The sequence below is a fragment of the Macaca fascicularis genome, chromosome 12, assembly GCF_037993035.2.
Source record: "Macaca fascicularis isolate 582-1 chromosome 12, T2T-MFA8v1.1".
In the NCBI taxonomy this organism is placed as follows: Eukaryota; Metazoa; Chordata; class Mammalia; order Primates; family Cercopithecidae; genus Macaca; species Macaca fascicularis.
Window position 1 is genome coordinate 60,646,878 of NC_088386.1, and position 13,310 is coordinate 60,660,187.

General features: G+C 35.6%; 1 protein-coding gene across 10 annotated transcripts in view; it reads right to left on the reverse strand.

Moving 5' to 3' along the window:
- Positions 1–4,238: 4,238 nt before the first annotated feature.
- Positions 4,239–13,310, reverse strand: part of SCN3A (sodium voltage-gated channel alpha subunit 3) — a 116,726-nt gene continuing 107,654 nt past the window's right edge. For all 10 annotated transcript variants that reach the window (XM_045367176.2, XM_074009362.1, XM_005573349.4 and 7 more), the window contains 4 exons: positions 12,572–12,709; positions 11,425–11,529; positions 8,979–9,249; positions 4,239–8,069 (listed from right to left, as the gene is read on the reverse strand). In XM_045367176.2, coding sequence (XP_045223111.2) covers positions 6,874–8,069; positions 8,979–9,249; positions 11,425–11,529; positions 12,572–12,709 — 1,710 coding nt within the window. In that variant the 3' untranslated portion in view covers positions 4,239–6,873. The remainder of the gene's footprint in view (positions 8,070–8,978; positions 9,250–11,424; positions 11,530–12,571; positions 12,710–13,310) is intronic.

Sequence of the window (13,310 nt, forward strand, 5' to 3'; positions counted from 1 at the left end):
TTATTCCTAAGAAAGATTGGTACAAAGATTAAGAAGTTACATACCTCCCTCACAATTGGCCCATGAAGAAATTCCTTGTGGGCCTCAAGATCTTTACCCTGAAACCATTCTATTGAATTTTACCCTGGCAATGTAAACTAATAGCTTATCTTCACAGGTATGGGGCAAAAAGTCATTCCTCTGCTCACCTGAGACACATGCATATCTAATCGCTTCATCTGCCTTATTACTTATGTAAAAATGCAGATTCAGTGAGCCAGACTAAATTGTGTATTCACAATTCACAAAAAGGCTCAGTGAAAGGCTGATAAAATACTCAAAAGAAGGCAATCTTTGTCTCTTATCTAACTATGACCCGGAAGCTCCTGCTTCGAGTTGGACTGAACCAATGTACATCATACATGTAATAATGGGTGTCTCATGTCTCCCAAAAATGTATGAAAGCAAGTTGTGCTGCAACCTCCTTAGGCATATGTCATCAAACCTCCTGAGGTGGCATCCTTAAACTTGGCAAAATAAACTTTCTAAATTGGTTGAGATTTGTTTCCTATTTTGGGTTCACAGACTGTAGCTTGGAACTTTCCTCTCTGATAGCTCCAGAGGAGGCACAACCTTGGACAAGCACACAGTCTTTCAGACTGGTAAGGGTAAGTTTAAATTTATTTTTAATTCTGGTCTCCTAGGAGTCACCCCTGGGTCAGAACAGTTTATTATTCAGTCAGTGTTTTATCAGAAGTTGTGTTTAAGTCCTGTGTGCAAGTGAACCTTTCATCCTATGTTGATGGATTTGTTTGCAGCTTGGGGAATGCTTTCATGTCTTCTGATTTCTCCTGAGTGGATGCAGCCTATTGCATAGATACTGTCTTCCTGACCCACAGGAAGGCTCTTTTTAGTTGCTTCTTTCCCTGGTTCACTCTATTAAACTTCTGGCTGCTCTGAAGTTTTGCTTGTATCATGGAGCTCCCAGCCTCCTCTAACTTAATGTTCATTATGATCTCTATTGTTTTTGAAAACAGCCTTAGGCATGGAATTCTCCACTTTCTATTCAAATAAAGTCAGTCTCCTTAAGAACTTCTGTGTAGCTCTTTGTCTTTATGGCTTGACTTCTGCCCTGGGCAGTACTCTGACACTGCCACAACAGTACTGAGGACAGGATCTTGCTTTTCCCACGGTGACACTCCCTCTTTAAGTGTAGGCACTAGATGGTGGGTGGCAGCCCTGGGGTAGATTTGCAAGACATTGCTGGTGTGAAAACTCTGTCCTACGAGTGTCTCATGGTGGGGTGATTGGAACCCCAGGATTCTTCGTCTGCCATGCTTGGGGTAGCAGTTTTACCCTACAAATAGGGGACAGATAGGGCAAGGGACAACCAGTCCTCTTGGCTGTGCCTATGTGGAATATAACTCTTGTAATATGTGGCTGGTGAAGGAAGAGATGATGGAGGGAAGTGAAGGTTATCCTTTTCCTCCTGAGGTTGGATGCTAGGGTCAGAAGGAGTTCCTCACTATTAGAGTACCCAGCATAAATGTTCTGTAAGTTGGAACTGAGGATGGGGATTAGGGGAGTGAGTTGTGGCTTAAATGCCACAGACTCTCACTCTTCTTACTGATATTCAGTCGATTTTCTTGAGTGAATGTTTCTTCATTTGCTGTACACCCTTAGGAAAATTTCCAGAGAACTTAAATCATTGCTCCAATTTTTACCTCTTAAATTGTTGTTTTGCTGGTAAGAGTGTCCTCTGAGTTTCTAACTCTGCTATTCTAGAAGACCTATCTAATTTATATTTTTCATATATTGCTGGGTTTGGTTTTCTTATATTGCATTAATTTTTTCTTCCATTTATGTTAAGAGTAAAATTGCCAGTAATTTTTCTTTCTATTATTTCTTGCCTAGGTTTGGTATCAATGTTTATTCTAGCTTCTAGGATGGGTTTGGAAATGTTTCTTCCCTTCCTAATATGTTGTTTTGTCTCTCTTGGTGTTGGGGCATGATTTTAGCCATTGATCACATTTTTCAAAGGTTATAAATTTTTCAAAACTTTTAGTTGTCATTTTTCCTCCAGTATTGGTGTGCTATTTTTATTAGATTTTATTCATTTTGTTTATTTCACACTGCTTTTGAAACGTAAGTTTATAGCATTCTACCTATAATTTTCTCCCTTTTTCTTTCCTCCTATTGTTTACTCTTTTTGATTAATCTTGCCAGAGGTTTAAAACATATTAGTTTTTTTTCTAAGAACCAACATTTGTCTGTATTTATTCTATTACTTTTTATATTTCATAGACTACCTATCTATCTATATCTGTCTATCTATCTACCTATCTATCTATCCTCTTCCTCATCATCTCACTGCTTCTTGTTTCTTAGGGATTATTTCATTTTTAAAAATTATTCCTCAGTTCACTAAATTTTGGCAATATGTATTTTTAATAAAATAAGTTTTTACTATAAATTTACCTTTAAGTATTATGTTACTTTCATGTAACAATTTCTTTCCTTTTTAAAAAAATTTTTTTTTTATTTTGAGACAGAGTCTTGCTCTGTCACTCAGGCTGGAGTGCAGTGGCTCAATCTCGAAGAAGAAGAAAAGGATGAAGAATTATCAATTTTCTCTGCAACAGAATTAAATGTTACAGATGTTATTATAAGAGAATGATACGCATATTTTATCCTTTTGTAATACAAACTTAACTGTAGAGAATGTAAGATTGAAGCCCAGTATGTTGAAGTGTTGTGGTAAATGTAATTAATGACAAAGAACTTACTACACTCGTGGTTTGAGGCAGTTTTACAAAATGACTAGTGATTTCTTGATTTTAGTATCTTCTATTATAGATCACATATTGTCTTTTAGAAATCTGTAACATTACAAAGAAGAAATAATAGCCATAATTTCAATTATTTAAAGCATCCTTCAACTTTATGGTATAAAACTTATAGGGGATAAGAAGAGTTTTCTTTCTTTTTTTTAAATGAGGCTAAAATCAAAGCCAAATGTTGTGTTTCTGTTTAATGTTATCTTAGTAATGTTTCTAAAAGTCTATTGACAATATAAATTTTTTTCATTAAATATTGCCCATATAGAGGAAATTACTCACTTTGAATAGGCAAAATGAGTGATCACTTTGATTTTGAACATAGCATTTTAGAATGAAAGGCATACCAGAAATAATATTCTAAATTCAACATTCCTATTAATGATGGAAAAATCTGAGGGTTAGAATTTGATTTGCCTACATTACACAGCTAATTTAATGCCAGAATTGAAACTAAAAACCAAGTGTAAGGACTATTAGTCCAGCTCTTTTTACCTTTTCCATTTCTGCAAAAATGGTCACCTGACTTTCTGTATGATTATTAAGTTGTTTGAAATACACAAAAATGGTTGTCGTGCTATTTTACCATATACAAGTTTTTTGAAAATTATTAAGATACATAAATTTATATAGCCATTATCTTTTGGCTATAATATTTGAAAACCAGAACACCCATTTTTCTCTTCATACAAATGTTTTCTCTTTATTAGAAAGCAGCCATTTAGTATCACTTACCAGTGGATTCAAATTTTATTTCATAGTATTGTTATTTCTATGGCTGACTTGATTGATTCTACCTTTTTTTATTTTTGAGATGGCTGGAGTGCAGCAGCGCGATCTCAGCTCACTGTAACCTTGGCCTCCCAGGTTCAAGCAATTCTCCTGCCTCAGCCTCCCAAGTAGCTGGGATTACAGGCATGCACCACCATGCCCAGCTATTTTTTTTTGCATTTTTACTAGAGATGGGGTTTCACTATGTTGGCCAGGCTGGTCTCGAATTCCCAACCTTGTGATCTGCCTGCCTCGGCCTCCCAGAGTGCTGGGATTACAGGCATGAGCCACTGCACCCAGCCAATTCTACCTGCATTTTCAAAATAGAATCTTATAATGAAGTCTCATTATGGAAGTAGTTATTTCAAAGATATGTCCAATTATGTTAGCAACTTTCTATTCTGGACAGTATTTTCAGAATATCCTTTAGCTAGGTAGGTATATTTTTTAAAGTATTCTCCCTTTCAACTAAAGTCTCTTCTGATGATTCTGGAAGATGGTCATTTAGGTAAAATGCATACCAATTAATATATTGCTTATAGATCACTTGGGTAATGATTATAAAGGTTTTGCAAAGCAATATTTGGCATCTCTGTGGTGTCAGTGAGATGTGTAAATTGACTTGAGCAGAAAGAAGCCAATGAATTCCAATTAGCCACCTTATATAATTTATTATGGGAGAATTATGAAATACATATTTAGATCCAAATTGTCTTTAAAAATATGCATTACAACTGGAGTTTTCCACTGAGAATAAAAGTTTGGTTTTGACCTCACATAAATCCAAGGGTTCTTGAAAAAAAGTTAATATAAATTCGCAATAACTATATCATTAATACCTTATGTATACATAGGAGTTTATATAATGCATTTAAGAAACAAAGAATGTAACATTTATTAGCCACCAAGTAATTAGGAGATAGCATCAATTATATTGAGAGAAGATGAGTTTGGATGCTTATAGCCAAGGGAATTAATTGAAATTGAAAGCTATTGTAGGTGGTTACTATTATTATCAAACCTGAAAGTTGGAACATGTGAACTTGATCCTTTGCACACATAAAAGTTCACAAAGCTGCTTTTAATTTGCCTTTATTCTGTAGTACTGCTTGGTGAATCATGCACTAGTTTGTTGTAAAATTCATGTAAACTTTTATGTATACAAATGTCAGATCAAGCAGAGGTTTTATTAATTATATATATTTTAAACTGCCAACAGCAAAAAACAAAAACAAAAAACCCCAGAGGCCAATAAGTGAAATGCAATAAAAAATGAAATTTATTCTTTTGGCTCAATAATGACGTAGCTCACCATTCTTTTTAGTAATAGCAATTCCCTGCATGCAGTTCATCAATACACTACAGTAAATAGTTTTGTAAAAGGAATTAACATTAAACTTTTGGTTTGTGCAAAAACCAAAAACTGATATCATGTTAGGTAATTGCACAACTTTGCCACTTTGTTCATGGCTAAAAAGAACAAAGTCCATGTTATATCTGTAATAGCTTTAGTGCAGCAGGAATTAAAAAAATAAGACTAGTCTGCATACGTAAATACTACAAAAGTTGAATAAAAAAAAACTTCCATGAATAAAAGGTTATATTGAGGCAACCACAGCTGGTAGAAAATGATCTAAGTTTGAGTTTTTGACCAATGTATCTCCTATTGGAATGGTAGAAAATATATTATAACAAAGAAATCCATAAAACCCATTATCTAACTTTTATTTTAGGAAATTATCCATTGAAAAATCTTATGGATTCAAAAGTTTGGAATTGTGATTAAAAATAAAAAGCAAAAGCATAAAGTAAAATAAATTGTGATGTCATCAACCTGAAAATAATTTTCTTATGTACAAAATGCTGACAAATAAAATTGATTATATTTTTACATTATTTATATTTAAACAAGTTTTAGACATATTTTTAGCAAACTATGAAGAATAGGTTTTGTCAGTAGGCAGTATCCAGTGTGTTTCCTTGAAATCTAGAGAGATACCATATGATACTCATGTTGAATTAAAAGTGCAAAAGTAAAGGTGTTTGTAAATAGCTTCAAATTATTCTGCTTGACATAATGGACAGATAGCAGGTTGAATTCATTCTTTCACCAATATGTGACAATCTTTAACCAAGACTTGTGAAGAATGGATTGAGTAAAATAGAGCAGCATAGGCAATATTAACATGCACTAGTGATAGCCTTTAAACTATGTTTAATGAATGGTACAGGATACATCCCTGTTGGAAGCTCGCAAAAGACACATACACTGTGGTACATATTTGATTTAATAGAAGTTGTTTATCAGGCTATATATATATTTGCCCAAACATGCACCACAGGATAAAATAACTATTTACATAACATAGGGTATTTAATTGACATAGACTATCAGCTTTGCTGAGAGCAGAAGATGGCAAAGCAATACTGTAGCAGAAAGTGGAACAACTATTCTAAAGCAATACTTTAGATATATTTTTCTAGAATGGATTTATTAGATTACCTTTTTGGAAAACATTTGACCAAAATTAAATATAGAGCTCTGAAACTTAGAATAAAATTTGCACTTGCTGAAACAGAACACTTTGCATAAAAATAATCCTGTAAATATTAGAGGAAACTTTACAGGCACATAACTGTTCAGACAGAAACAAACATAACAGACTAAAATACTTTCAAAATTAAAGCCATCTAGAAAATGGAAGTAACTGAAACTGTAGCCATTACAATTCTTTTTCTGGTTTTGAGCAAAAAATTTATCTCTCTGGCAAAACACTTTTGTCTGATCATTTGAGAGACTTGTAGAGTAGGACCACAGGGTTCCTGTATGCTGTTTCTTCAACGTAAACCTCATTTACAAAAATAGTGACATAGTATTATGAATAAACTATGAATTGGGGACCATGGAAATGCACTAGAACAAATTTTGTAAAAATATGGCAGACATGGAAGTTAAAAATAGAATGGATGCAAGGACTGTACTAAAGGTGTTTGGTGTAGTTACAATGATCACTTTGCACAACTATCCCTATAGTCTAGGTAGCCATTGGGTTTCTCCTCAGCAGTGTCAGCTGGTAATAAAAACAGCAACCTCTTGTCAATGTTGATACCCTGTCTCACAGAGTTGCAGTGACAAAGAGGTCACTGTCTTGTATAGGCACTGACTATGAGTATTTGTTAAAACAGTCAGTTTGGCATGGACCTCCTCTTGAAGTCCAGTTGACACATATACTTTACCTTCATAGGCTGTAAACAATTGATCACAAAGATAATTCTTTGTTTCTTTTTACTTTTGATTTTCTCTGACCTCTTTTACTTTGCTTTCTTTTTCTGGTTTGTCTTTCTCAAACTTTTCTTTGTCTGGTTTTGTTACACTATCATAGGAAGGAGGAGAGGTGGTAGAGGAACTCCCATCTGATTTTTCTGGAGTGGAGTTCCCATTTAATTTGTCAATAATCATGTCTTGTTTTATAGGTAAGTCAATCCTCCCTTTAATTGCCTCTTTGTTATAGTTATTTGATATATTTTTTAACCTTTGCTTTAAAAGATAACATCTGAAATTACGCTGAATGATAGCGGCAGACACTTCCTCTTGTTTACGTTTCAAAGTGGTTGTAATAGGCTCATAAGAGACTTTGGAGGGGTTTGATGACATAAACCGGTCTTCCATCTGTATTCGAAGGGCATCCATCTCTCCACTCTCACCCAAAACACGTTTTGTAAAGGCAAATAAAATATCAAGGCAGTGGATCCGGTCACCACTGACCATGGGCAGATCCATGGCAATAAGCTGGACTTTGTTGGGTTTTGCTATGAGAAGAGGAGGATCCAGGGCAGCTGCAAAGTCAGAGAGCTTAGAGAACTCTATAAACTGGGTCGCATCGGGATCAAACTTTTCCCAAACCTCATAGAACATCTCAAAGTCATCCTCACTCAGGGGCTCTGCACTTTCTTCAGTAGCAACACTGAAGTTTTCCAGGATGACCGCGATGTACATGTTCACCACAACCAGGAAGGATATGATGATGTAACTGACAAAAAAGAAAATCCCAACAGATGGGTTCCCACAATCTCCCTTAACTGAGCTGCCAGGATGAATTGTGTCAGGGTCACAGTCGGGTGGTGCACTATTAAGAATAGGTGCTAGCAATCCATCCCAGCCAGCAGAGGTTGTAATTTGGAACAAGCAGATCATGCTGTTGCCAAAGGTCTCAAAGTTGAACATGTCATCAATTCCAGCTTCCTTTTTAACATAGGCAAAGTTGGACATCCCAAAGATGGCGTAGATGAACATGACCAGGAAGAGCAGGAGGCCGATATTAAACAACGCAGGAAGGGACATCATCAAAGCAAAGAGCAGCGTGCGGATCCCCTTTGCTCCTTTGATCAGACGTAGGATTCTGCCAATCCTGGCAAGACGGATCACTCGGAACAGGGTAGGGGACACAAAATACTTTTCTATCATCTCAGCCAGAAACATACCTATGGAAAACATAGAACACAGCTAAACAGAGAATATCTTTCACTTACCTGATGCCTTTATCTTTTTTAAGGTCTATGAAAACAACAAACTTGTTATGAGTATCAGTCTTTACTAAATATTTGGATCCACTCCCTGATATTAGCAATTATTGATTACAGAGATTTATTCAATGATTCTGTAATGTCATAAACCAATATGAATTTCTGCAAAATCCAAATAATCTCCAATGGTAGCATGGCAATTTAACATTATATACACCCAATTTCTATGAATAGTTATCCCTACACATGAATTGTGGCAATTACAAACAAAAATTATTTCTGAAATCTCTGAATGTATTGTTTTCTATTTTTTAATGATATTTTTCAGTTAGAGAAAAATGGGCCATATTTGACATGAGGTTAAAGTTGAAGTTTCTAAATTTGGGGTTCTATAATTCCCTATCTTTCTTTTTCTCCTATTTAATCTCAACTTTTCTTTAAAAACCCACCTAGGATGCATTACCTTTATCTCTGGAAGCCTGTGTTAACGCATTCCAGCAGAGACAGCTACTTCCTTTTCAGTGCTTCTTATAGTACCAACTTTATTGCATTATAATGATTCGTTTTTTAAGCCATCTGGCTCTTTTAGCCTGTGACCTTTGTTTAAGATTAGGAGAGCGCCTGATAATGTTTATTTCCTGTCTTCTTCACCTCTTTCCCAAACCTGGTATTCCTAAAATGGTTTCTAACCAGTTAGCTTTGTGAATAAACCCAGGTTTCAGAGTTTTTATTCATATATGTTAGTGTTGAACTTTAGATCTATATGCATTATTATTCTCAGACCTAATTTCCATGTTAATCAGCTGGAAGGTCCTGGGGCAACCGTTTCTCTGTAACTGTACCTCTTGGTAATTAAGCTGTTCTTACCTACAATGGAGAGAATCACCACCACAAAATCAAAGATGTTCCAGCCTATAGTGAAGTAGTAGTGTCTGAGGGAGACCAGCTTCAGCACAAATTCTCCGGTGAACAGAACAATGAACACTAGGTTGATCCGGGACAAAACTAGGGTCATATATTTGCCCTGGTCATCGGTTTCCACCATCATGGTGACCATGTTGAGGCAGATGAGGATCATGATGCTGATATCAAAGACTTGCCTGGTTACAAAATCAAAGACCATTCCTTGAAATTTGTTCTAGAAAGTGAGAGAAGAGAGATAAGGTTACTATATATATTTCATAAAGAATAATCCAGTAAAATTGTAGATAAAGCCCTTCCACATATGGCGATGAATGTGCACCCTCCTCATATTATCCCAAACAATTTTGTGTGCTTTTTTTCTCTTCATGTTAAAAAAATGAAAAAAAATATTTATATAGCTAAACAAAGCATATTTGGTTTATTTAGGTCCAATGGAAAGACAAAGTTGGATGAGACATAAATTAGGGCTGGGCGTGGCGCCTCATGCCTGTAATTCCAGCACTTTGGAAGGCTGAGATTGAAGGCTTTCTTGAAGCCAAGAGTTCCAGACCAGTCTGGGCAACATAGTGAGACCTCATTTCTATTAAAAAAAAAAAATTAGCCAGGCATGGTGGCACAGGCTTGCAGTCCCAGCTACGAGCGAGGCTGAGGTGGATCACTTGACCCCAGGTGTTTGCGCCTGCAGTGAACTATGGTCTTGCCACTGCACTCTAGTCTGGGTGACAGAGTGAAGTGCTGTCTCTTAAAAAACAAAACAAAAACAAACATAAATTTGTGGCAATTGGCTGATAATATGTATAGTCTTTGCTTGATTTGAATAAATATGAAAATTTTTATTAAAAAATAGTGACAATGAATAACAAAGATTTACAAAGTAGGTTAATATCGACAGACATTTAGATAGATGAATACACCAATTCATTTATCAATATTTTAGAAATTTTGGTTTATACCTTATTTCCCTCCCCCAAAATACATCAGTCACATTTCTGTTGAATTCTACTTCTCTAGCTCTGTGAATCTCTGTATGGGTTTGTTAATTTATCTGTATTTCTTTCCATCTGTCCTTCTTTACCTATGCCCTATGCTTTAACAAAAATGCATGACTTTAAATGTTTTTTTCTTTGTCTTATTAACAATCATCTCAGGAACAACATGCTTTCAAAGATTCTTATATTAATATGGCTATTAAATATAGTTTTATTAAAGAAATATATTATTAATCATTTAGAGTAAAAACTTAAAATAAAACTTCATGGCTTACCAAAAATCAAAGGTCATGAACTGACCATGTTTTATTTATTTATTTATTTATTTATTTATTTATTTATTTATTTTGAGACTGAGTCTCGCCCTGTCACCCAGGCTAGAGTGCAGTGGTGCTATCTCTGCTTGCTGCAAGCTCCGCCTCCCAGGTTCATGCCATTCTCCTGCCTCAGCCTCTTGAGTAGCTGGGACTACAGGTGCCTGCCACCATGCCCGGCTAATTGTTTGTTTGTTTGTTTGTTTTTTAGTAGAGACGGGGTTTCACCGTGTTAGCCAGGATGGTCTTGATCTCCTGACCTCGTAATCTGCCCACCTTAGCCTCCCAAAGTACTAGGATTACAGACGTAAGCCACAGCGCCCAGCCAAAGAACTCTAGTAAAGTTGGTTCAATACTTTCCTCTCTTACCCTGCTCCCTCACATTCCAACTACTCTTATAAATATGGTAAAGTCAAGTCACTTAGAGAATTTATGAGGCCTTGTCAAGTCCCAGTTCTGGCAATTACAAGATATGTGCCTTGGGGCATGATTCATATGTTCTTTGGGCCTCAGTTTCCTTATTCTTTACCTATCTCAGATAATAGCTGAGTTAGAGTCCCACTCTGTGAACATAATCTATCATTATTACATCATTCCATTATCATGAGGCTCTACAGAGTATGCATTCTGAATATGCCTTATTCTGTTTTGGTGTATTTGGTGAAACAAACAATTTTTATGACATATTTTCCCTTTCTAAACAGGTTTGGAGTATTTTCTAGTCTTAAGAATGGAGGGAACAGAGAGTATAGAGGGAAGCCATGGAGAGTGGGATGGGAAAGCTAAAGGAGGAGGAACCAGGTGTGCTGTTGGTAGCAGGAAAGTGAATCTTGCTTTGGAAGCATTTATTGGGAACCCTGAGCTAGAAGTTTTCAGTTCACAAATTATAAAGAACATTACCTCCTTTTTGGAATGTGGTAACTCCTAATGAGTGCAGAAGTTGTGAATTATGATACAAAATATGAACTTTATAATTAGGGCTCAATATTGGTGATATCATCTAATATATTCTGCTCCAGAGCATTGTTCAATTTGACCATATGGACACATGGCTTTGGAACGTTAAAGGAGACAAGTAATTCTTACTGCTGGGCGAGGTATGGGTTTCTGAGGTTTCTTGGATCCAAGTTTCTTCATTGCATTGTAATATTTTTTCTGTTCCTCTGTCATAAAGATGTCTTGACCTCCAAAGTAAAGACATAGTATAAAACTGGTTACAATTCTAATATGTGTTCCAATAGCACTTTTACAAAAAATATTTGTCTTTCCTTTAATCTTTTCTAAGTTTTAAGTGGATATTATCCTGCTACATGTACATTTATCCTGCTTTTCCCATTTATGTGAAATTCTGACTGTCTTAATATTATGGAAAATCCTTACGGACATAAAACTTTGATCACTACAGGATCCTAATTTGATTATACTATGTTTAAAAGTAGGCACGAGGGTCTCAAATATATTTTTGTAAAACAGAAAACATTTTCTTAGTCCATTTCACTGCCGATAATTTTACTTCTTCGTTCAACAGTTTTTGAACACCTTCTGTGTGCCAGACAATGTGCTGGGTATCAGAATTACATAAATATATAAGATACAGTATTCTGCTTCTAAGTGGAGCAGGAAACTGAAAACATAGGTGGACAGTGTATGTTGATGTGACAAAAAAAAATTAAATGTACTGCAGAGGCACCAATGAGTTCAGACCCTCAGAGACAAGCTGTTACATAGCTTACCCTTAAGCTAGGCCTTAAAAGATGATTACAGGTTTTCTAGGAACATTCCAGGATAAAAAAAAAAATCACAAAAAGCCATGGAGGTACAAGGGAATGCTTGTTCAGAAAAGGACAGAAAACTCATGTAGATGTATGGGTGGTGACTATGTAGTAGAGAAATACACATGTATAGAATGAAGTGTAGGAAAAGATGAAGATGGAAAACTGGGTGGAGGTAATTCCTGAAAGGCTCTGTAAGCCAGGCTAAAGCACTGGAGACCCATTGGATGGGTCTGAAGGCGCGGACACAGTTTTGGGTTGTAAAGCTATCCAATAGATAAACTTTGAGAAGAGCCACTGACTAGAGGCTGGAATCCCTGCAGCTTTTATAACCACATGGGAAACTGAAAATAATATAAACATGATTTAAGACTGTCATGACTACAAGTATCCTGGTTATTTGGTTGTATTAACAGACAGAACCTCAGAATGAAGAAAGGTAAAACGTGAAGAATACTTATCTTCTTTTTCTGCTGGTTGAAGTTATCTATGATGACACCAATGAATAGATTCAGAGTGAAGAATGACCCGAAGATGATAAAGATAACAAAGTATAAATACATGTACAGATTTTCCTCATACATAGGCTGAAGCGTAACCTAAATGACATTGAAAATATTCAATAATGTTACAAATACTATAAATACTTACACTAAATCAGGAATTTATTGAGTGCTGTTATTTAATACAGTGCTACTTTTGCCTTACCCTGAGATATTGTTCTGCAAAAGCAATGTTTTAAAACTAGCATGATCTAGTAAAATGAAAGTTTGCAAGTTTTATGATTGTTCTTGATTCTGTTTTCCCATTGTGCATTACCTTTAACATATTCTTTAACATAAATAATGGTGATATAAGCAGGGAAACATTTTGAGCCTATTATGTCATAATTTTTTTGCAATATTTTCAGTTTGGTTTTGGAAATGCTGAATTTTGGAAATATGGCTTTAAGAGCAGAACATCAACTTCTAAGAGGAAAATTCAGCACAGATAGGTTCTGCGGAGTTATTTTTATTTTCATTTTCTAAATTGAGTGTCCCTGAAACTTGCCTGCTTTTCTGTATCATGATATTCTTGGAAGCTGCTTCACAGAGTCTGGTTTATCATACTCTCCAGGGATAGGGAGAGACAAGTTACTTCCCCACTGAACAACTTGCCCACTCAGAATAGTCTTATTTCCTGGGCCAATCTAATGTCTTA